The 26,203-nt window shown below is 39.2% G+C and overlaps 1 protein-coding gene across 4 annotated transcripts; it reads left to right on the top strand.

Moving 5' to 3' along the window:
• Positions 1 to 240: 240 nt before the first annotated feature.
• LOC136766529 (dihydropyrimidinase-related protein 1) lies at positions 241 to 25,917 on the top strand. 4 transcript variants are annotated; one of them, XM_066720047.1, is made up of 15 exons: positions 241 to 1,447; positions 10,853 to 10,941; positions 12,116 to 12,300; positions 14,134 to 14,298; positions 15,316 to 15,377; positions 16,549 to 16,629; positions 17,792 to 17,860; positions 18,186 to 18,306; positions 18,634 to 18,790; positions 20,230 to 20,371; positions 20,872 to 21,042; positions 21,321 to 21,500; positions 22,537 to 22,702; positions 23,756 to 23,824; positions 24,958 to 25,917. In XM_066720047.1, the coding sequence occupies exons 1-15, from the start codon at positions 1,082 to 1,084 to the stop codon at positions 25,047 to 25,049; spliced, it is 2,115 nt and encodes a 704-aa protein (XP_066576144.1). In that variant the 5' UTR covers positions 241 to 1,081; the 3' UTR covers positions 25,050 to 25,917. The 4 variants fall into 4 exon arrangements, with proteins under 4 accessions (XP_066576144.1, XP_066576145.1, XP_066576147.1 ...); XM_066720049.1 differs by lacking the exon at positions 241 to 1,447 and adding an exon at positions 2,942 to 3,158; XM_066720048.1 differs by lacking the exon at positions 23,756 to 23,824.
• The last annotated feature ends 286 nt before the right edge of the window (positions 25,918 to 26,203 follow it).

The following is a 26,203-nucleotide window of genomic DNA, read 5'->3' as shown; positions in this document are numbered from 1 at the left end:
CTCGCAAGGAAACGCATGTGCGCTGAAAAGCGACGCTGCAGCGCCAAGACCGGCACAGGCACGGCAGGTGCTGATGGACAGCTCCCAGCCAACTCGGGGTGTGCGCAGATCCCCGCAGTCCTGCTCTGCTCCGCCAATGAGATCGGCCGGATTCTGCAGATCTGCGCAGCACTGCGGCAATCTGCGCCACAAGAACGCGGCTCAAAAACAGTGATCACCGAGGCAACCAGCAGCCGATGCGCATCTCTCCGGACAGAAACGCAGACGTGAAGGATTTAGTCACCCCGGCGTGGAAATGCAGCCAGTCACCATCTGAGCCCAGCCTGATGCGGAGCAGACGAAGAGCACGGCGCAGCACGACGTCCATCACTGCCGCGGCGCTGGAGAGGTGCCTCCGCTACAGCGCACTGACTTGCAACTTTGTGCTCCGTGTTTCATTACAAAATAACCATTTTGAATAGCCCGTGGACACGCGTTCGCATGCATTGAGGCATCCGCTTTACTTGGCGGTACAGTACAGCCGGGCAGCTGCAAGGTGTTGATTTGGTTTCTCTGTACCACTGGACTCCCCATCGCATTGCGTGTGTGTGCTGTGATGCTCGGCGCGACGCGTTGCTTTTGAACTGGCCTGTGGTGAATGAGTGGCGCACCGCGGGCTTTGTTCCTGCTCGCTGCCGCATCCTGCTCACTCCAGACCGGGGGAGAGGGGTCGCTCTGCCGGTGTCTGCTGGGGGGGTCGTGCATCAGCCTAGTCCTGTGCATTTGAGCACGTTGGCAATTTCCTGCAGCACGCATCATCACAGACGGTAAGAGGGGAGATCAGACGGGGACGCAGACTGACACCTCCTCTCATAGTTCAGCTCAGGAGCGCTGCAGTCCTTTGCACCGTCAAGGTCGACTAGGGATCCGACTGCCGCGCATTGCGTCTGGGTCTGGGGTGCGGGGGGCAGTCGCCGGAGGAGCTGGATTGGTCTGGGGGAGATTCACATTACCGCATTGCTTATTTCCATTAATGCCCAGCGCTTCCTGAGCCGCCCGGACCCCCCACTCCCCTCGCCCCTGCTAGTCGACTCATTGGGGGATGGCAGACCGCGGTAGGAACTGGAATAAAGAGGATGACCTGCCCGTTTACCTGGCCCGACCCGGCACCACGGCGCAGACCCCGCGGCAGAAATCCTGGGGCATGTTCGCCTCCGTGGAAGGGGCCTACGAGAACAAGACCATCGATTTTGACTCGTACAGCGTGGGGAAAAAGGGATGCCGGACCCCCAGGAGCGGGAGCCGGGAGATGCTGGACGGGGACCATTTCAGCGAGACGGCCAGTGATGTGAGCGAGGTGTCCGGGTCCATCATGAGCTCCCCCAGCGACCGGGACGACAAGACCCCGGGGGTGGAGATTAAATACCCATCCGGCAAGGAGTACCTGCAGGGACAGGAGAATGGAAAGGTACGTTTGCAAAGGCGCTGCTCCTCGCCCGGCATTTGCACATGTACGCATGCATGTGTTTACCGGTGCCAGGACCGCATGCTTACATGTGCTGATCCTGCAAGTCATGGGAGAGCTAACAAATGCATCGCTCAAGCTGTCATTCATGATCAAGTTTGCTTTACATTTGCATTAATTACATGGACAAATTGATCTTGTTTTTATGTTTTCGCTAAAATGTATATATGTGCACAATGTATGTGTACTGAAATATGAGACATCCCTGTGTCTGTCTCCATGTACACCTTTCCGTCTGTAATTTAAAACCGCACACATTTCTTGTCTAAACACACAGACACACTCAGCCCTTTTTCGTTACAAGAATTGCTAGTGATTTGTTGTCATTGCCGGTAATATGTTGCTATATCCGTTACATGCCACACAGCTGTAAAGCTTGTGTGTATCCCGAAACTCTTATTACATTTTTATTAATGAATCTGACTGAATAATCAGGTGATGTAGTGTCAAGGATTTGATATCATAGCATGTGCCACTGATGAATTAATCCAATTAAGACGCAGTCGCGGGGGGTGAAGTGTTTCAGTGGAACAGGGCCGAATTCCTTGTGATTTAAAGGGACACGTTTTCTTTGTCTTTTTTGATAATTAATTAGATAATGTTCAGTGTATTTGATGTTATTAGAAATTAACTGGCTGATTTTGAGACTTAAACTGCTTTAAAAACAAACGTCAGTGTAACAGATTGGGTAAACCGTTTTATGTTAAAGCATTAGAAGATCGGTGTACATAAAATGCATTTGCTTAGTCGCAAACATTCTCCTTATTTCATTAATGTCAAACATATTGCTTTTCAATGAGATTTTCTTAAGAGGTCCCTGCCTGTGTTTTCTCAGAGCCGTGTAATATATTCATAAGGCATGCTTCTTTAATGAAAAAAGTATAGTCAAACCGCTCACCGGTTACTAACCATAATACATACATGAAGACATATAATACACATAGTTGCCATTTATTATGTGAACATGTTTGAAAATAAAAATAGCCTTGCATAGGTTAATGTGTCAGCTGTTTTGTTAAGGTAGCACAGCAGAGTTAAAAGGATTAGGAGTAAAATATATGGAAGTGACAGAAGTTGGAGAGGATTTAATGCATGTCTTTCCTCAGATGCCTTCTGTCTGTGTCAAGTCTAATGCACATCATGACGTTCATGCTACTTATATGGGGTGAAGCTACTCATCTGTGAATCAGTTCACAATGCATGTTTTTCTTTTTCTGACCTGGACTCAGTCTAGGTATATCCGTTGATACTGGACATTAAGTGCTTTCAAAGAAATGGACATTTTGGGGCACTACCACCTTATCAAACGCGTTTAATGTGGGTTGATGTTCTGTATAATGTGGGGGTTATGTGTGTGCATCTCCTCATGTGTAAATGCGTTATTACTGGAGAGCGGAGCTGCATCCCCTGCAGTGCTCGCTGTGGGCGCAGGGGGCGCTGCAGCCTCTGGTCACAGCCCTAGACAGCAGCTCCCTGGGAAGACTAGTCCCTTTATTATTCACTAAGGTGGCCGATTTACACATCATTTTTAAAGAGTACTGGAGAAACTGGCCCTTTGTTTAAAAAAAAAAAAAAATCCTTTTCGGACCTTTATTGTGAAGACCAGCTGAGAATGTCCGGGTACCAGGGAAAGAAGAGCATCCCGCGCATCACGGTAAGCGTCCCTGCGCCTTCAGACGGCGGGGCTCTCCATTGCACTGGGATTTAATCCGGCGGGTCGTGTCGTGAAAGCTAGGGCGACATGATATATTGACTTATAATGGGGGGTTTGTCGGATGAGAATATGATCATACGGAAAATGAAGCAGAAAAATAGCCCAGTGCAAACGACGGCGTCTCGGTCGCGACGAAGCCAGCTCTGCCCGCCTGTTAGATTTGACGCGCATGATAATGGAGATGAGCGCAATGTCGGCGTGGTTTTCGATTGGCATGCAAAACACCTTCTTTTGTTCGATGTTTAATAGGGGGGGATGTGCGAGATGTGGGGGTCTGCACAGCACTGTTATTCACCACCGGCACTGAAGGGGTTTCTCAATGTCTAGCCAATAATCCATTTCACATTCAATGTCATTATTGCATCCTGGCGTGATCACACATCTCTCGATTCGAGGTTTTGATTGCTGTCCAGGCATGGAAATATAACCGTATTATACATTTCCTTCAGGGAAGCAGATGCATTGGGTCGGAACAGTGAAAGAGACAAAAGATGGAGGGAGAAATGCACATCTTCAAGTACTGGACCATATTCTCCTCCGCCCAGAATACACGAATGCATCACATTTCAATAGATTCACACAGCTGAGGGATGTGTGTGTTCCTGTTAGCTAATGAATCCCTTATTTAAGCAATGTTTCCATCCTCGTATTGTATTGGGGAAAAGCCACTACATTTTGGTGGTATTAATAGAACAATAGGTGAATAAAATATATACAACGGCGAATCACTCATCATGTGTGTGCAATCATGGCTGAAATTGTGTCAGACATGTATATATTACACACACACACACACACACACACACACACATTAATAGATAAGCATTTGAAAATATAGGAAGTAGGATGAGATTACATTTTATGACTGAATTGCTTGATATTTGTATATATGTATAAGTAATGAAGGGTAAAGTGAACCCCCATTTACAAAAACTAAAATGAGGCTCATAGTTTAGCCTGTTTATTTTATTTGCAAGGGTATTTACATGTTTCTTTCTGTATCAGGCAGGTCTGACTATAATTGGATTGAAAGTTGCATAAATGATCAGATTGCACGCTTTCTCTTTTGCTCACATGATCTAAATCTTGTTCTGTGGATCTGTAGTGTCACTTCACTTCAGGATAAAAATGAATGTGATGTGCTGTATCTGTATGGGTGTGAAGTGCTATGTGCTGATAGATGATTGACTGTAACAATGCATACTACTATCTCTGCAACATATTGTTAATGTTTAGGGACAGTTCTAGCTCCCTGTCATTATGAGCATTGGGTTTGTTATCTTGGGATCTGCATGGAAGAATCCCCTCTTCTCTCCATTCTACATGGATGAAGTCTCTTGGCCTATTTATTTCTGTTCTTTATCTATCTAATCATGAAGACTAAACCACAACTTTAAATAACAATACTTTCAGCATAAAAACATTAGCCCAATTCAGCTTTTATTAAAATAAAATGTTTTGAGTTTGTAGCGGTGATCAGATTGCCAATAACTGTGGTGGTAATTTAACAATACTGTGATTTATAGCAGTGTGTTTAAAATAAAACAAAATGCTCCCCCTTTAGACAATACATCACTTATTCAACACTGAATCCAGTGGAAGGAGCCAATCAGTAAAGAGCATTCTTACGGTTTGAGGTTGAGGTTTGTAAAAAGTAGTATCATCTGACATGATGTATGTATATATGCATATTTATATGTATTTATACACTAATTTAGGTAAGTAGTAATAGTAGATATTAGGTTAGAAGTAGTATGTCTAAGTCTGTGACATGTTGGTAGCACTAGTGTAAAAGCAGGTATATTATTGTCCTTGATAGTCTGTAAGTAGAATATGTATTTTAGAGGAAGTGAGAATACAGCAGTATCTATTTAACAGTACTATCCTACACTACAGAATATAACATTTCACTGTATTATACATCATTGCACTAAAACAATACAACACTACACTACATTCCCATACACTTCCCTACACTAGAGTATATCACACTACAATAATACACTGCACTACGCCACAGTACATTACACTTCGATGTATTGTATAACACTACTACAAAACCAAACTGATACAAAATTATCCCTTCTACAGATTAACTGATACTATGTTGGAAATAGACCCCAAGAATAATGAAGCCATTTTTATATTATAACCCATTTACTAGTATGCAAATACAAGCCCAATAAGTAGAAAATGGACCAGGTATGGTGCGGTACAGCAAAAAAGTGTCTTCCGCGGATAATAAATGCCATACGAGACCACAAAATACACCACCATAAAGTATACGGACCAAAAATGTCTTACAAGAACACAGTTACAATTACCATACTAATAATTATCCAACAAGCATGCCCCCTCAGCTGAGGTTTTGAAAGATAATAGGTAGGGAAAGTGGGAATCTCGTTCATCCAATAATAATTATAATAATTATGATATCGCCCATATGAAGTCATATTTCGCTAGGAGACATATTTGGGAACATTGCACAGTTATTTTCAGTTGTATTTAAAAAACAAATGACTGTAAATAATTACCAATCGTATCCATTAAAAAAGCAACCAAGTAAGTTTAAAGTAGAATTAGTACTGTAGGTTGCTTACATTACTGCATTTAATTTTACATAATGGAAGATGGCAAAACACTACTTGAATTGGTTCAAGATGCATTTTCACATGAAGATGTCATGATACGTGCAACCCAGGATGAAGTGAAACACCTATTTCATATCCTGCATGACTGGACCAGCTGTACATTTTCCACTTGGTTAAAGGGTGCAAATGGGAATGTGGTGTAAATTAATGAGATTAGCTGAAAAGTATTGATTTGCTGCTTATGTAATGGGATACGCCACTGGGTCCATAGCTAAAATCAATACATCGAACAGACTTTCATTTCAATGGGCTGAGAATGCCTGCAAGAGTGTCTTTATGGAATGGCAATAAATAATGTGGAGTATGTTAAGGTCCCAGATATTTGCTGTTCCTTATATTTGTAAACATTGCCACATTTTATTTCCATGTTTCCCATGAATTGATGTTAATCCCTCTGCAGTGTTATGTAAAGTTGAGCTGAGGTCATAGATAATCTAGCATTTTGAACTTTGGCGGTCATAAGCGGGATAGAGATAGTCATAGCAATGAGTGATTGATGACATACTGAAATGTGTGTAAGCTCTTAGAAGAGTTTCTACAAATCAAGGCTCAGTTGATGTGTTCTGAAGCTGAACTGGAAAACAGTGTCCTGAGATGCTGTTCTTTTACCTCAGGAAGTCAGGCATGGCAATTTTATATTCACGCTTTATGTTTCTCAAACTCACTCCTATCTATGTTCATACATCAGAGAATCCTGACAAAAAACCAAATGGTGTGAATGCAGTCATATTTTTATAATAATGGAATGACCTATATTTCTTTTTGTGAACTGGAGGACTTTGTTAGGGTCAGGTGTGAAAATCCAACCGGTTATTCAATTATAAGAATCTGCATATTCAGAATTTCATTTTAAATCATGTCATTCCCACTGAATAATGTACTCTTCTTCCAATACCCAGGTCTAAGTTGATTCTCTTTCGAGCACTACTCACAGTTTTGAGGAGGGTTGTTTAGACTGATTGAATGGACAGCTGTTCCTCTGTGTTTTATCATGTTGGTTTTCCCAGAGCTCACTAGATTCCTGGAGCAGGAGAGGACCATTAGAAATGCCATGAGATGGATGCACACTAAGCATGTGCAGTACCTCCACCTTTACCCATGACATTGGTGAGGGTAACAGTAGGCTGCCTTTGCATGAAAAAGTCCCTCCCTTTCAAATGCAGAAAACACAGATTGGGAACATTAATTCTTTATTCAGAATCCATTAGTATTGGCCTACATGGCAACATAGTCACATAGTCATTATATATTTTGTACTCCGTACTTTGTAGAGAAAATTGCATGACTGTGGTGCTGGAAAATAAATAATAAATAGTGCTGTGTCAGTGGCATAAACCTATTCCTTTTATGCAGATTTAATCCGGCCCCATGTGTAAATCAAAACTTTGACCCACCTGCTAATAGAAAATTATAGAACTGAACTCTCTAGCGGTTTCATTTTTAGTGAGATGCCACTTTCTTCTAATCATAAATGTAACCTGTATAATGTACAGGTTTGTAGTTTGGTTTATGCCACTGACATGGGTAAAGGTGGAGCTCTGAGGTACTGCACATGTTTAGCGTGCGTCCATCTCATGGCATTTCTAATACCAATAGCTATCATGTAAACAGCAGATTTGTACTGCTAATGTCACTTATACCCTTCTGTCTATACTTGAAATCTGAATACTGGGGATTTCTACAAAGACCATAAGACTGTAAGAACATAAGAACATAAGAGTCAAGAACAGGAATGTTACTGTCCACGGCTGTCTTATTGTGAGCTTCTTAAATTACATTTTTCTGTCATGTTCAGCAGCAACTTCAGTTTTAAAAATAAAATCTCAAAGATCTAGTACATGCCCTATGGGCCTTATTAGAATATTTCTGACCGCAAAAAATTGTATATCTTTAAGTTGAAGTAGTAATATTGCCACTAAAATCTAATAGCATAAGTGAATTATGTTCCTTGCAATTGTATTAAGATAATTATGTTACAGATTCACACAAAGCAAATTGCCTAATTTCTAGAGCTGTGTGAATACCTCCATATTGCTCTTTAGATTTTGATTAGATGGGCCAACAATCTATTCCTGCACAAATAGCCCCAGAAAGGACTTTGATATATATATATAGAGGTGTATTCAACTGCACTCCAATAGTTGTATGCTGTGGATAGCTGGGGACCATCCTTATTGATACATATTACACAGCTCTCCCTTGTATTGCATAAGCATAGCCACTCCTGAAAATGCAAGATTTAGTTGATATAACTGTACACCTCTATCACACTGTTCACTACCAAATAAACAAAAAGAGTGGCTTCAACACGCAAACTAGAAATGTTTCACAACGATAATAAAGTAGAGGGGGATAGAATCGATTGTTATGTTCACTGGTATTAATAACGACTGGGTGACGTCATCATTGTGACCAAAATAGAAGCAGGCAGTTAATTGAATCCAGTCAAATGTCCAGCATGTTTTATTTATTTATTTATTCTTTTTACGTTATGTGGAAAATGTTATTGATAGCAGATTGCTGACAGGATATCTCAAATATACTTATAACGATACTGTATTTTACCACCCCCGCCTTATTAAGCATGCATCATCTTTGGTAAAATATTCTGCAGTGAAGGATCTGTAACATACACATAACATACAGTATAACGTGTAACATATTGATGGTATATAACCTTTGTGAATTGCACACAGCCTAAAGAGGTTGACATGTCAGAGGCAAAATATTATAATTAGTAGGGCAACAGTAGTATGGCCATGCCCCCTTAATTCTGATGACTCAAAGATTGTAATCACTGAAAGATGCTACAAGGCACATCTGTCTTCTCTTATGACATAATTCAGGAGGAAACGGTGGCAGCATGCTTTCATGCTATATTCATATAAACAGGCAATTCTGTAAGATGTAGATATCAGTAATAATGTGGGGATATGAAGTCGACTGAAACAGTGTTGGTTTGGTTGCATTTGATTTTGTGCTTGTTTTATTGCTTGAATTAATATATGCATGCCTTGCTCAGTGTATGTGTTAGATAGTAGCTCCCAATAGTAGCGTCTTTCTTGCATTTGATGTTGCAGATGCCTCCTATAAAATCGCACAAAATGAAGAACGCATTGTTCATGAATTATATACCTCTTACAGTGGAGCAGAATAAATTGATATTGCTTCCTATAATTGATTATTGGCAAGCTTTGCGTGTTTAGTTATGGGTGTGGTAAGGGTGTGAGAGGGGCTTCTGATGTCTTGTCGGCCCTAACATACCCATCTTTACTTTAGCGTAGCCATGGAAACAGGCGCTTTCTGGCTTAGCTGTCATGTAGGTTCAGCTCATGGGGATTTCAAAGTGGAATGGGTGCTGAATGTATGCAAAAGTGTAATTATATTATTTTTTTATTTATTTTCTTCTCCAGTTTTGTGGAGATGTGGATGCTAACATCTCTTCTGTTTTTGAAATATGTAATGGTTTTTGTTTTGTTAAAGATATGTAATGACAAATAAAACAAGTGGTTCTCTTTAACCCAACAAATCAGAGAAATGAAAGCACTTAAGAAGATTATCCCGATGGAGCTTAAGCATTAAACGGCAGCAGAAGACGATGTCTGACTTGGTGTGAAAGCATTTTGATGGCACTCAGATGAAGAGATCAGTGCCCATGAGTCTGTCAGGTTATTATATCTTAAATAGTTCTGGACATATACATAATTTGTTAAAGTTGCTGTTTGTTTTTACTAGGTTGTCCCTATTGAAATTCTCTTAAATATATACTTGTTAACATTACAGATATACCTGTGAAGGTGGCACAGATGATCGAACCATGAAAGTTGATGAACGGAGAGATTCTCCACTTTTTCAGTAGTTGTGATTACTGTTGGCACTGACTAAAGCAAAATAATGGCATTGATTCCTCTCCTTGGAATGTATAGCTAAAAACATTGATAGATTATCCCTGGAAGAGATGGGTAGGAGATGATGGTGAAAGAGGAATTATACCACCACCCATGTTACTATTTCCTTTCTGTTATCCTGTACAGAAAAAGAGCAACACACACAGAACCCAAAATACTCTGTGGTTATTGCTAAGGGGGTGTAAATGAAAGAAAAAAAATAGTATGATATAGTATGGAACATTTTAAGAGCAATTCGGCAAGTAACTCTCAGCTCATCAGTACCCCACAACCTAGCCAACTGGAAGATAAGTAGTATGTTAGAGGCTGTCAGTAGAAAATTATACCCTCTTATGTAACAAGAGCGCAACTGTAGTAATTAAAGAGACAATGTCAAAGGTCTTGTTTAGAAAAAGAAAATTATATGAATTAATCTGCCACCTGGGTAATGAAAATATAATCGCAGAGACCCTGAAAAACAAGCCAAATTCCTTCATGTGAGACAATGAATACATTTTGGTTGGTTAGACTGATACTGGAAGATGTTTATTTGTTGGGAAGATTGGGATCATTTATCCTGAGATTTACATTGTTCAGCTTATGAGGCCTATCAACAATTACATGTATATCTGATTGAAGCACTGAATGGCAGTGAAGGGTGCTGAGTTGTCAGACAAGCTGATCATCTCTGTACCAGATGGAAGTCTGGCAAAGCAGCGACCCCCCTCTAATTAGACGTGAAAAACGTGTGAAAAACTGAATTCAGATTTGAAAGCATGTAACAGTGTTTTGCATTATCACATTTCCATCTACATTTGCTAAAAATAAGCTGCTATCTTAAAAAAACTAAAAAGCTCTTTGGGAGATTTCTTTTTATATATGTTTAGCGTATTTTTCAGCTGGCTTTGCAAACATTGCATTTCATTATCCATTGCCATTTAAATTGGATTTTCAATCAATGTTATTCCTAATGCATTACTATATAAATCTAAAAATATACCAATGGCGACACAAGAAGGCCTCATTCCACGTTATCGAAACTGATGATGGAAAGTGTGATACTGTTTTCTAATGACATTTTCCTTTTGATTTCCAGAGTGACCGTCTGCTTATTAAAGGTGGAAGAGTCATCAATGACGATCAGTCTTTCTTTGCAGACATCTATCTAGAAGATGGGCTGATTAAGTAAGTATTGTGCTGCTCAGAACGCTGTCAACAGTTGGCCTCATTGTAAAATGAAAAATGCAGAGATGACCAGATGATGACCGCCTTGTTTTCTTTGTTTTAATTTGTCATTCAGAAGTTTAACTTTTTATAAGGACTGACAAAAAAATAAATGAAGGGTGGAAAGTGACCTTTTTTCACTTGCACTGTAACACATTTGCCGTTTACTGTGGATTAATGAATGTATTCAATAATATTTTTGCATTAGAAGGGATTTTTTTTTCTGATATTAATGCATTTTGAAGTGTACGCTTCTGCTTTTAATTTAGTTCTGTGTATTGATTACCAAGGATTTCTGCACCTGTAGGAGTTCTTGCTTTTTAAAATTGCTGTTGATGTGCCATGAAATTAAGCTGATCACAATTGATTATTGTATCATAGCAGACATTGGGAATGCTTCTATTTTTAAAAAGGTTTGTTAAAGCTGACACAGTGTAATTATCCAATATTCCCACTTCTACTCGGCTAAACCTGAGCAACACACATCGGTGTGAAACAGGTGGCCCTCTTGATTAGGAAGGGGACCAAAACGTCTTCCTGCTTCAGACAGAAATTCAGCTGAGCATGGGAAATTGGCACCTGCCATCTGTTCTGGATGCTCATAAATAAAGCACCTTGGGAGTACACACTGAGGTATGAGAAGGATGGGATTAGGTTGGCAATAGCAGTCAGCTTCCTGAGCATTGTTATTTCAACTGCCACTTAGTACCAATTACATTCTGGGAACTGAGCTCAGTGTTATGATGAACAGGCACGTGTGTTTTTGGGAGTACCAAAGGATTATGTTAGTGAAGCACTGCAGGCACTTGAATGAATTCCTCGCGTGCAGGAAAATAAACCTCTGTGAACATAACCTCCCCCACACTGTCTCACAATGTCCAATCTGTATGGTATTTGTGTTGCAGGCGATCATCAGAATGTAGACACTTTTAGATGAATTTACAGTCCGTGTTAGTGCAAGTTATTAAAAAGAAAATGCCCAGGGAAAATATTGCTTTCAGTACAAAGATGGGGTGCCACAGTTAAGTAAATGTGACATGAGTGCATGGGCCCACTTAAATACCTTTCACAAATATGATAGAAACTGAATTCCCAACACATACATTCAATGTTTTTCTGCCCTTTCCTCCTTCAGACAGATAGGGGAGAACCTGATTGTCCCAGGTGGGGTGAAGATTATAGAGGCCAATGGACGCATGGTTCTCCCAGGAGGCATTGATGTGAACACCTGCTTGCAGAAGCCTTATCTCGGCACCAAACCTGTAGATGACTTTTACCAAGGGACCCAGGCAGCTCTGGCAGGAGGAACCACCATGATCAGTAAGTCTGGGTTCATTTCAGCTTGTTGTCCATAGTCTCCGGTGTGCTTGCAGAAATTAATGCTTAAGCATTAAAGGCAGGACCGATATCTCAAGATGCCCTTTTGAATTATTCTTCACAGTTAATGCTAGGTCTCATTACATTAGGTCATTAAAACACAAAATAAGGTATTATTTACGGTTTTCTTTAAAGTTCTAGTTAGAGACTTGCCTCTTTTCGGTTTTAAAAGAGAAATACTTGCCCTATTGCTTTCTGATGACACAATATAGAAAGGGAGATTTGTACTCTTGTATAACAAACACTTCACTGACCAGCACTATTTATGACTTTTGTATTGGAAGTATATATCAAATGCATACTCTGTAATAATACTCCCAAAATGTCAATGGCATTACAATTGTAGATATTTTCATGAATGTACAATTTAAAACCAAATTGTATGGGCATGTACTATTCCGATGATCTCTATTAACACTTTGAAATCAACTGGCTTTATATAAACACTTTTTAGCAGCAGAAATTGTCATTCATTACTGTAAAAGTGCTTGAAATCCAGCAGGAGAAAAAGCGACAGGATTGTTCCCTAGCAACCAGCTGGATGCGAGTACTGTGGCCAAAAACATATTTGAAAGCATCCGTGCAGGCTACAGCTTTGAGCAACTTTGCCTGTTTGTTGTTTGCTGTATGGAGCAGGAGTTGCTGAGTCACTGCAGATGAAAGTCAGTGATGCACACTGCAGGTTTTGTGCTTTGATGGACTGATTGACTGATGGACTCCTGCTATTTGCCAGTTTATTTCATATTTATTGGCAGTTACTGCTCCTGTGGGAAGTATTGTATGGCAAGCCATTTTGACATTTAATCCATAATTGCTGATATCAAGAATACAATTGCTGATATCAGAAATTCATGGTACGCCATTGTGACATTTAATCGTTAACTGGATGTTAATTAGTATGCATTTTTGATATCAGAAATACAATTGCTGATATCAAGAATTAACTGCCAATTGTTGATATCAACATTTGTATTTTTGATATCAGAAATTATATTCTTTATCAAAAATGCATACTAATTAGCATCCAGTTTTGGATGCTTTCCGTGTTATAGTTACTCCTCTTCTTAGGAAAAGTCCCCAGTAGTGAATAACTCAGCTCTCAGACTGGCATCCTCTCATTGTTAATGTCTGGCACTGCCCTGTTCACTGCTGAACAACCTCTGCGGTATTGCCCTTCTATACTGGCATTGTTCCTGTTTGTGTGTTTTTCCTTAATAGTTTGTACCATATGCATTTATCGTATATCAAATGAAAGAACAAGTTGTGGCCTTTCTTTTTATAAGGGCTAATCCGCTGACAGTACAGACAAAAACTCGAGCAGATGCAAATTAGTCCTGTACACTATGAGAAATGGCCCATTTCGCAAGCCTGTAGCTCAGGCTAGGAAGACCCTACATACGTGAGTCAGACATCGTTTGAAAGTTCCTGGTCTCTAGTTTCTATATATACGAGTACATTCTTAGCTTCAGCCACATCGTTGGGGAGTTTGCTCCAGATTTTGACAACTCTCTATGTGAAGAAGTCTCATGTTTTCCGTCTTGAATGCCTTGAAGCCCAATTTCCATTTGTGTCCCCGGGTGCGTGTGTCCCTGCTGATCTGGAAAAGCTCCTCTGGTTTGATGTGGTTGATGCCTTTCATGATTTTCAAGACTTGAATCAAGTCCCCATGTAGTCTCCTCTGTTCCAGGGTGAAAAGGTTCAGTTCGCTCAGTCTCTCAGTAGGACATTCCCTTCAAACCTGGAATAAGTCTCATAGTTTTCTGCTTACCATTCCAGTTGACCATGTGGTCCCACAGCCTGGCACCAGCCTTCTGGTTGCCTTTGAGAAGTGGCACGAAGCGGCCGACAACAAGTCTTGCTGTGACTACTCCCTCCATGTGGACATCCCCCACTGGCACGAAGGAGTGAAGGAAGAGTTGGAAGTGCTGGTGCAAGAAAAGGGTAAGCAGGGCTGAGGAGTTTTCTGCATAAGGTTTGGAGTGAACATGCTCTGCGTATTGATCTCTTTTTGCTTTAGGCACCGCTTCCTAGGAGCAAACAGGCGGATGATTAAATGCCCATGGGATATTATTTAATCTTTTATTCATTTTATTTTAAAACGTATCACTGCTGTGGTTTTTATTCCTTCAAACATTAATCTTTCTTTGTAGTTTTGTAGTACCCTGAGGGGATTTGGCTAGTTTAAAACATTGGTGCTGCTCAAGCTAAATGTAATTCATTAAGTGAAAAAAATCACCATAAAAACAATATTTTCAATGTGCTCAATATAAAGCGTTCTGAAGGTTCTATCGCATCAGAAATGGAGGCTATTAAAATAACGTTTGTTCAGAGAGGGGCATCATCCAGAACTGGCAGATTGACGATCATTCACTGCGGCTGAAATATAATTATTCCCGATCCTGACAGCAGGGACTACACACCTTGTGCTGCTCCAGTCTGTGGTCAATGTTCACAGCCCTGGGACACAGCCCTATTGAGTTGCCTAATGGGTTCATAAAAAAAAATGAATGGCAATTAACAGGACTTAATTATACATGCTCATGGGTTGCCAGTGGGGCCCATTTAAAGAAAACATCAATCATTATTATGGCTGGTTGACAGGGAGAGTTCATGTAAAAGCACTCGTACTCCAGAAGCACACACTTTGAAGAGCTTTCTGCAAATTGTTTTTCCTTCACACAGATTTTACAGTTCATTTGTTAATATATTGTTTCTGATTTGGAAATGTATTTTAAAAACAACCTTTTTTTTTTGGTGTTCTATAAATCAACAGGTTATTATTTCAGGAAAAGTGTCTTACTAGTGAGAAAAACTATTCCAAACGATGTATCTGTTACAGTATTAAATGCCTAGCATGTTCTTTGTTTTCCCCACATATAGTGCCCCCCATACTGAAATAATATACTGTATTATAGCAGTTACTTAATTTAATGCTGTATGTTTTTCATTTTTTAACAGGAATTAACTCCTTCCAAGTGTACATGGCATACAAAGATGTATTTCAGATGACAGACAGCCAGGTAAGATGCATTATTTAGGTTTTCTACTACTTGGTTTCAAAAGAATACATTAATAAAATATATTTAAAAAGTGCCTAAAAAATACACAGAACAGTTACAATTATTTGATAACAAACAAAGGCAGGTTGTTTAAGATGCATGAGAGAGTTCTAGATATAGGGCTTATAAAAATGGCAGGCAGTTGATATGATTTTGAACAATAAGAAAATGCTTGAGATGGATTTTGGCCTTTCTAACCAAAAGGCATTTCCATGGATTACTGCTTTCTTAAAAAGTACGTCTAGTCATTTTACATGAGGCGTATTTGAGGCGTAAATCATAAATGCACCATAACTGAGATTAAGGTTTAATTTTCATGTGCTTATTTTAGTAAAAAAATGAACAATTAATGTTACCTTAGAAAATCATTAATTTGACAAAAGAGCTGCTGGTTGCATAGTACATTATTGTTTCTAAACTCCCAATTAAGAGAAATACCACACTCCTTTAATTAACATGTATTTTGTTTCATAGCAGGTCAAAATATCAGTCTAAGGTTTTCCTCAGAATAAGGGGTAAAGGGGTGATTTAAAGGGCAGCTGTTTTTAATTGGCGGCATTAATAACTGCAGTATCTTTTGGTTCAGAAGACAGACATAATGAAGCACAGAAATTACAATTGAAATAGTACTGTAATTCCAAGGCAAGGGCTCCTGCGAGACACATAATGAGAGTCTGCTGTTAACATTGTACTCTGAGGCTTATATACCTTTACCCTAAAGATGTTTCTAGAAGAACTTAGATTAAGGCCAAGACTTAGAAGGTTATTTAATAACCTGATTTCTCTGGCATTTTTTACATAACATACTGTTTATTCTTCCAAACGCATTGAGAGACGATATTCGCCAGTCTAATTGAATAATTAGATTAGGCCAGACTAATGACTTGCCCTGTCCTGTGCTCTAGCTAAGTAATAAAATACCTGAAAGGAAAGAGAGAATGTCTCGGTGTAAAGAAGAGAATATTTCTATCTCTTTGTTGTTAAATTACTGTTTGAATAATATGAGAAAGGGGTGGAGGGGGGGAATGAAAAGTTAATATGTGCTTTGCTTGCTCATTGAGAGACATTATATACCATTCTTGAATAATTAGATGAGTTTTGGTTGCCTGCCTTATCCTCTTATGTTTTGCAGCTCTATGAAGCTTTCACCTTCCTGAAGGGACTGGGGGCTGTGGTCCTGGTACATGCTGAAAATGGAGACTTGATCGCTCAGGTAAAAATCTCATCCCTTATTCTTGCAACACAAATTATACCTGGGCTTGGGTTTCAAGCTCAGTACTGGCTTGTCTGTTTCTCCTCTTAATGTAGCCTACATAGACCAAGCACATATTTGGATGTCTGTCAAGCCTGCTAAATTAAGACTCTTAACACCTCATGCTTTGGTCACATTTATCATATGTATATTTTAAGTACATAACACATGTAAGTCTATGTGATATTTTAAATTTGATTTTCTAGGTTTTAACAGTAAAGGGAAGACACTAATTAAGTTTTTTTTGGGACATGTAAGACACCTGTAATAATGAATTATTCAACACCTATACTGAAACAAATTAATATAAATATATTTGCCGATGATTCGAGATCATTTAATGTGTGTGTGAGAAGCTACTACATTAGCTCATGGGAATAATTTTTTGGGCAAAATTAGTTAAACCACCACAGGGTGTAAAAGTAATGGCATCAATAAAACTGACCCTAATCCTTAAGCCAGTGTGTTCTGTACACTGGCTAGGCCATTGCACAGATGGGTCCACATGACCAATGGCCAGACTAAGGAGACAGATGTCTCTCTGGCATCTTGAACAACACTATTGCACCAGCCCCATCTGTGTTGCATATGCCGAAAGAGTAGACTGTTCATTTCATTTCAGGCATAATAGTGGACCAAAGTGGAATGAAACTAGAACAGAATTTTGCTTGTTCATCTTTTTTTCTTTTCTTTTAAATACGTTTAATCTTTGTTTGTTGTACTGAATGCTGAAACAAATAGTTTGTCTACAAACATAGACCGGCCATTCAAAAGCCACACCCTTATCCTTAGAATGTAGATCTGAACTGTAAGAGCGTCCATCAATGCTCAGCCTGCACTATAACGACATAAATACAACACAAAATTGAATCTTCTCCTCTGAAGATATTTTGCATTGTCTAGCGGACATTTTTTAAAGGATCTTGATATAACTCTTGTGTATTAATTGAGTGGCTTATGGGTTTTTAACCTTTAAATGAATCAGAATTCTGTGCTTTCTGCGTAATTATTTTTGAATGATGCTGCCTCCTCTGGTTGAGATGATTCATTATGTACATGATTTGTGCCTGAGAGATAAATGGATACAGGGCTATCAAATATGATTTTGGTTTGTGTCCTTCAGGAACAAAACAAGATCCTCGGCATGGGAATAACCGGGCCAGAGGGACATGCGCTGAGCCGTCCTGAAGAGGCAAGGATTTTGAAGACTTCCAAATGTCTCGTTATTATTATTATAGTGATATGTATATATAATAATAATTAATTATATATATATATATATATATATATATATATATACGTATATGTACATATTAAGCACTGTCATAACATCAGACACACTTTTTAATACAAAATAATCTGGCTATTGCTTAGGTTTGCAGGCTTTTGTATTTATCAATATCAGACTTGCTATGGGGTAAATTTTCTAACCAGATGTTAATAGACACATTGCTTGGCTTCCATGCTAGGTGTGTCTGGGCATATATCAGGTCTGATGGTTTTCTGTTGCCTTGCAGCTGGAGTCTGAGGCGGTTTTCCGTGCCATTACATTAGGAAACCGTGTCAACTGTCCGATATACATTTCCAAGGTGATGAGCAAGAGTGCTGCGGACATCATCGCTCAGGCCAAGAAGAAAGGTGCGTTTCCTGGGATTTCTTTCAAGAGTAAAACATCACAACTGCATTTGTCTTTCACTGTACTCACCTCTTGTCTCCTGCATGATTCCTTGCTCATTATTTGGCTAAACTATTCTAGAATACAATGTTTTCTACAGAAACTTCTTAGAGCTAAATAGCAGGAAATAAATGAATGTGGCCTTGGCAGTCAAGGAAATGTCTCACCTCTTGCTTCATTTGTCAGAGTTATTTCTGTTCCTGTAAAGACGGCAGTTTTACATGGTTGAAACGTGGCATAGGAGAATACCAAACTGTCAACGTGCACAATGTTTTTGCTTGATTCAATAGGATCTGTTGTATTTGGAGAGCCAATAACTGCGAGCCTGGGCACAGACGGCTCTCACTACTGGAGTAAGAACTGGGCCAAAGCTGCGTCTTTTGTGACATCCCCACCTTTGAGTCCTGACACTACGACACCAGACCACCTCAACTCACTCTTGGCTTGGTATGAATGTGCTGTAAGATGACACAGTATGGTTAACTAAGGATCACTGACATCATGTATTTTGTTGGGAATCATACAAAATAAGATTGTTAGTTGAGGTACTGCAGAGAAAAGACAGCTTGCATTAGTTCCCAATATAAGTTGTAATTTTAAGTTCACTTCCTTTCGATGTACAGATCAAAAGAAGTAGCTATATAGAAGCTGATTTTCTTTGAAATATGGGTAATCAGGGCAAGATAATGATAGAAAACTAAAATATAAATGGTGTGAATCTGCTGATGAACCCAATCCCAAAACAGAAATTATATAGTACTAATTTATGTGCTACCTGCTTGGTTACCAATCATAGTTGGTAGCCTGCTTTTGAACCAGCTCCATCCAGAGTTTAAAAGCCATTTTGCTTCCTGAGCACAAGTTTCCCTGAAGGAGTCACTTGGGAGATCCTTTTTCACCTTACAATGTTCAGAGCTTTTCCCTCACCTTCTTAAAGAACACTTGTCCTTGTCCTTGTTTCTCAAAATTAACTAGGTCCAAGAAGCGTCTATGACAGATTTGCTGCCTTGACTACTCCGCTACCTCTCAGACAGCTGGCCAACTTCAAAGAGAAATGCAACTTAGTATATTAACATGACAGGAAACCTCGCACAGATCAGCACAGAGAAAATATGGTTATGAACAGGACACACCAAGGTCAAATCCTCTTGTAGATGTTCCACTGGGGATTGAAATTTCCATTTGGTATCTCATCTGGATTTGTTATAAAAACATATAAGAATGTTTTATTAAAAGTGAACTCCCAAACCATTCATAAATTAGTTGTGTAAACAGACTGGCTCTTCTGGTTCAGATGAAGTTCAGAGGGAAGCATTTACTTTGTAATAGGAAGCTCGTAAAGATTATTACATTGAAGTCTGATAGAGCACATACATCAGTGCATTTGGTTGTCAGCCAAATTACAGTTGAATGCCCTCCTTCTAAATTGAAATGCAATGTTCTTTGTTGAGAGAACGCAGATGGACTTGCTTTGCTCGGACGCTGAATAAATTACCCGTTGGAAATGCAGCAGTGTAACACTCAATTAAACATGGGACCTTTGTGTTCATTTTGGAATGGAAGCTGTGGAGATCTAAATTTCCATGGCACTGATAAAAACAACTTTATAATGTCTCGGTTTGTTTCACCAACATACTTGGTAACAGAATCTAATTTTGAAGGCCCACTTTTTACTCATTAAAGACATCTGCTGGCTGAAATGAGTATAGCCGTAATCTGGAAAAGCCCTTTTCTTTGCATTTTGACTCTTTAACTAAATGCTTAAGAGTGGGAGGTTCAGTTGTACCTTTTTGTGTTATTTCCCCATGCATTACTCACTTTGTCCAGATTGCATGCTCTGTGAACTCTGTATGAATTGACATTGGTTTTGTGTGTGTCTTTTTCAGTGGGGATCTACAGGTGGTGGGCAGTGCGCACTGTGCTTATAGCACGTCCCAGAAAGCCATTGGGAAGGACAACTTCACCCTGATTCCTGAGGGGACGAATGGTGTTGAGGAGCGGATGGCTGTTGTGTGGGACAAGGGAGTAGTGAGTCCAAATTCACTATGATCTCCAATACAAGAAATGAAAATAGCACCCACGGTTTACAATACTCTTGGCAAGCTTTAGACTATTGCATGCATGTGTATGACCTCTGATTACAACTTATTACAATCAACATAAATGTAATACATTTAGTTTAATACTACAATTGTGTTATTTTCCTGTAATCTTTGAATAGCAGTCAATATATCCGTTTTGCATTGTATCCAAAATGCAACAGCAAGAACGGTGTTTGCCGTAGTTCTACCATTATATTTATTTGGGCATATTTGGTCTACCCAGTGGTCCACCTAAACTACATCCAAATGCAGTCTATTTTTCATTAGAGGTCTTTTAAACAAGTTGCTTTAGAGCCAAAGGAATACATTTGATTAATGCATTTACATCAAGTAGCTGAAGACAGTTAATGTCGTAGTGTTCATTACAAACTGGATTTTGTTATGCTGTGTTTGATTTCCTGTCCTTAAAAGTGACTTTTCTCCCAGGCTGTAGGTAAAATGGATGAGAACCAGTTCGTGGCTGTAACCAGCACCAATGCCGCCAAAATCTTTAATCTGTATCCAAGGAAAGGGAGGATAGCTGTGGGATCTGATGCTGATATTGTCATCTGGGATCCGGACAGAATGAAGACTTTTTCTGCTAAAATGCAAAAATCGGTGAGGAAAAACCAAAGTAAAAGTATTAATCAAATGACAGTGTTTGCCCTTTTCAATAACTGAAGTACATTCACACACCTGGTTCTGGATATGATTATCACAGTAGCAGTAGTAATAAATTAATAGTTAAAAGGAAGAGCATTGTATAAATTGCACAATTATCTTATCCGTTACAATGTTGACGTCTTCCTATAACTGAGACTGTATGAACTTTGCGTACAATGTTTGTTACATACTCTCACTCTCGCTATAACCTCTATAACCTGTATTGCTTTAAGGCACTGGAGTACAACATCTTTGAAGGGATGGAGTGTCGCGGGGTTCCCTTGGTTGTAATCAGCCAGGGGAAAATAGTGTGCGAGGATGGGAATTTGCACGTCCACCAGGGAATGGGCCGTTTCATCCCTCGGAAGCCTTTCCCGGAGTATGTCTTCCAGCGCATCAAGATGAGGAACAAGGTAATGTCTGAAAAAACCCATTGAAGCCAAGGTAAATATTCTTTTAACCTTCTTAGTCACTGGAGCACTGCTGTGGAAACTCTCGAGCCGTCTGTCACGGAGCCAAGTAATTGGGTTCGGCTTGCTCAAAGGATGGTATAGACTCCAGGACTCAAAAAGTGACATGAAAATGAATAAAATCAAATAATTAAAAAGCTCATCAGAATTCTTGGTCACTTTTATATCGTGGCCATATCCCATCAGGCCTTGCTTCTTTCTTATATAGCTCTTAATCGCAAGGACAGGAAACAAAATTTTCAAAATGCATAAAAAATCTCGTTAAAGATTACAGTGATGAGCTCAATTGTGTCCCTTCTATTGTACAGTTCAATACAATAACAGACTTTATACAGTTCAGCTTTGACTTCAATTCATGCCTCATACAAATTTACATTTCACACAGTCCTACACGGAAAATAAATGGGAAGGGATATTGGAGGCAAAGACAACAATCTAATACCAAAACAACTGAACAAGCTACCATATTTCCCTGTCCTTGGTTGTCCAAAACTCCCATATCTTCATCAGTTTTTTTTTTTTTTTTTTCTTCTTCTGGTTTCTTTGGCTTTGTTTTCTTTGCACTTGACATCACATCCAAAAAAGTATGCTGGTGCTTTTTGGCCCAGAACAAACATAGATTTCCAGTAGGGGGTTGTGTTTCATCATATTTAACTACATGAGCCACTACTGCAAATTTAGAAGGTAAGTTCAGGTGATTTATAAACTAGGGTTAAACTTCTGTAAATACAAATCTTTTCATGTTCTGTCTTTATATTCTATACGTTTTCTATCCAAATGTTTATTTGAAACGACTAATGTTTTATAATATGAGTGGGCTTTCCCATTTGTGCCGTTTTTTCACATTGTTTTATAGCTCCCAGGAGAGGAACTAACAACACAACTCTTATACCGCAGTGCTTGCTGTATTCCACTATCTCTGCTATTGTAGCTCTGCTGTTGTCTCAAAATGTTGTTGTTGTTGTTGTTGTGTTTCAAGGCGATGGGGATGCAAGGCGTGTCTAGGGGCATGTACGACGGACCTGTGCACGATGTGCCTGCCACTCCCAAGTACATCACGCCTGCGCCATCGGCAAAGTCTTCTCCTGCCAAGAACCAGCCTCCACCAATCAGGAACCTCCACCAGTCCAACTTCAGCCTATCAGGTAGGGAGAGCTCCCCATGCTCTCTAGTTGGGTGTGGCCAAGTAGGCCGCACTGGACTCCAGTATCAAGCACAAACCTCACTTGCCCCTAGTCTGTGCACCTCTACCCCTTTATGGTGTGTGTGTGTGTGTGTGTGTGTGTATGCATTTTAATGTCTGCCAATGTCTGTGTATGTTGGTGTCCATTTGTATAAGTTGCATACCAATTCAGGTAATGTTAATACTGCTTATGCTAAAGCTGATGTATTTCTTGCAGAGGCAAATACGTTATTTCCTCTGATAATAAACAGCCTTGCTGAGGTTGAATTTCTCTTCCAAAGCTGAGGAAAGCAGACATTCTCACAATCAGTTTTATAAATACAGCCTGCTCAAACTGAATATAAAATATAAGTGCTCAGAAAATATTTTCCCAGCAGTGTATCTGTTATCATTAAACAAAGCAAACTAAAAGTGAGTTGGACTTGAACTCTGAGGCCAGTTCTTCCACTGCATCCGTACTCCATTTCATAACATTACAGTGCAGAGGGGAACTGCCTAGAAAAGTATATTTTCCAAAAAAAGCTAATTGCTATTAAAAGAAGGTAGAAGAACAGTCAAATATGCAGCAGACCTCTGTAATATTTAACTCAGTAGAAAGAAGTTACCATGTCTTGAAAACCACTTAACCATTTCAAAAGCTCCACCTCAAAGCACTTTAGAGAGACATGGTAAAATTACAATAAAGCATTGTGAAAGTACAGTGACCGAGGAATATGGAACGTACAACCAAGGAAGACGCAGTTGTACAAATGTATTTATAGTTCAGAATGAAGTTGGTCACCACTGGACGGGTTTCTGTAGTTCTACAATGCGTTTCTACAGGCAAGGCCATTGCAATGTGATCACCGTTACTGGACATAATACGATTATTCTGCAGAGGTGCAGTAGAGGGTCTGTTTCCACATGGCAGCCATGCTCAAAAACTTCCACCGCTCAATCAGTTGATTTGATAAATCTGTTATTGATGTTGTATTTAGGACGGCGCTCTCACTTGCATCATCTTATATATTTCCAGGGGCAGCTCGACAACAGTTGGAAGGGTACACAAATACAAGCAAACATTACAAGCATACACCAGCAATAGGTTTGTGAGGTTAACGCCTATTGCATTGTTTCATTAACTCTTTGTAGGCTTTTAAAGTTCCTAATAATAGACACCAATCAGGGTCCAAAAGGACAGTATCTCTTGACAAGCCATTGGTTCGGATCGCAGGGTAAGTTAACATAAAATGTATTTCAGCATTTTATGGGATAACTTCTGACTGGAACAGGATTGCATGAATGTTTAGATGTGTTAAATAACCTACTCGTACAAATTACATCATGGATTGTGGTTTCCATCCTTTCCTTTTGAATATTACATGTTTTATGTTTGTGGAACATCACAATGCCCCCAAAGCACCCTAAGCACTAATATACAGCTCTGGAAAAAATGAAGAGATCACTGCAATTTTTTCTTAAATCAGCATCTCTACATGTATGGCAGCCATTCCATTCCATTCATATTCATATGTGGAATTTGGGAGAAATGTTGTCAGTAGTTTATAGAATAAAACAAAAATGTTCATTTTACCCAAACACATACCTATAAATAGTAAAACCAGAGAAACTGATCATTTTGCAGTGGTCTCTTAATTGTTTCCAGAGCTGTATGTATATGTTTATGTATCTCTATATGTACTGTTTCTATTTATTCATACCATTATTCAACACAAATAGCATATTCACTAGACATGAAGTTAGTATACATTTTGAGAACAGATTCTTCACTGGAGTGTGTGTATATATATTTTTTAAAGGAATATTAAGGTCAAGTTTGTTTAAATTATTTATTTATATGCATTACACACAGTCTGAGAATTGAATCTGGGTAAACATTGAACTTGGCCTATAAACTCTCAAAGCAGAAACTCTAATATACATTTGCTCTAAAATATACATTTACAAAAGATGCTTATATATTGCATTTGATGATCTTACTTTAATATCAATATATATTCCGTGGGGATAAAAGGAGGAACAAACAATGCCGTTCAATCAGAAATTAAACGATACCAACGTGAAACATCCTTGAAGTTGGATGGTGTCAATTGAAAAATAGGCTAAATTATGCATACCAGTGTACAGCCTATTAAAAGGAACTTTAAAGAACTGAACTTGTGAGTTATCAGAATTGGCAGTGTTGGCTCTGAGTGCTCATCATGACTTATTTTGTAGGTTCCCAGGTTGATGACAACATTCCCAGGCGCTCCGGCCACCGCATCGTGGCGCCCCCTGGCGGCCGCTCAAACATCACCAGTCTTGGTTGAACTGTCGAACTTGAGGATTGTGACTTTACAATGGATCAGTGAGGGAGATTGTTCAGTTCCTTTGTATCTCATTGTTCTCGAGTCCTCCGATTCTCCGGTATTTTTGAGAAAATGAAGTGTGTTTGTCTCATAGGATGAGGTAACCTTTGTGTGATGTAATTGCTTGAACATGACGGCCTCACCATTGTAACTTATGCCATAGTCAACTCAAGCATGGTGCTTCCATTGCCCTTTTAGTGGATGAAAAAGTATATCAGTATTGTTTTGTAACTGGGAATTGGTACTTTGCACTATTTCAGTGTTTAGATAGGTAGTTGCATGTTGCTACACATTTTGATGTTGAGATTTTGTTTTTTGCCAAGATATAACCTAGAAACACACCTCATGCACTGCTTCCAAGTGCAGACTTAACACAACTTGCCACATACGACACATTCATGGTGTGTTCCACATGAACGTCTTATTTTCTTTACGAAAAATGTAGTTCTGATAGGTATAGTATCAGTCAGCAGCTAAGAACAAGGGAACTTTATCCAAGTATACCTTACTAGGAATGATGCAACGTTTAAAGCAATCACAGGCATATGCAGATATTTTAGCATTTAGTCTTGCGTGTACTGAAGCACTCTCTTTAAAGAAGGACTGTATTACACACCACTTGCTATTTCGATTAAAATGGTACAGAGCGCAAGAGTCTCTCCCTCTTCGTAATGGTACCTCCTCACAATCACCTTGAGTTGAAACGTAGTATGTCCCACTTCCTTTTTGTATCTATTTCATTATGTCCACAAACATTTTTACTTAACTTGTTTAATTATTGTTGTCTGGTGATTTATGATTAATACTTCATCATTGTGAATTAAAAAAAAAAAAAAAAAAAAAAAGCCTCGTCATCTGGGTCCTTTTCTTACAGTATATACGTACAGCATGTGCAGGAAAGCTTTTCTTGCCTTTGTTTTGTTTCCTTTGGGGACACATTTCTAATCACAATAGGTGGGGGTTTATTGAGGCACCGACTGTTGAAGGAGGACAAAAAATGAAAATAGAAATGCAGCAACAAAAATGAAACAAGGACATGATAACTATTGTTTTTACTCTGGAAAAATAAACCATAAACTTCCAATCCAAGAAACAGGCATTGCAATTCTGATTAG

The sequence above is a fragment of the Amia ocellicauda genome, chromosome 13 (assembly GCF_036373705.1).
Source record: "Amia ocellicauda isolate fAmiCal2 chromosome 13, fAmiCal2.hap1, whole genome shotgun sequence".
In the NCBI taxonomy this organism is placed as follows: Eukaryota; Metazoa; Chordata; class Actinopteri; order Amiiformes; family Amiidae; genus Amia; species Amia ocellicauda.
This window is presented reverse-complemented; position numbering and strand designations above follow the sequence as displayed.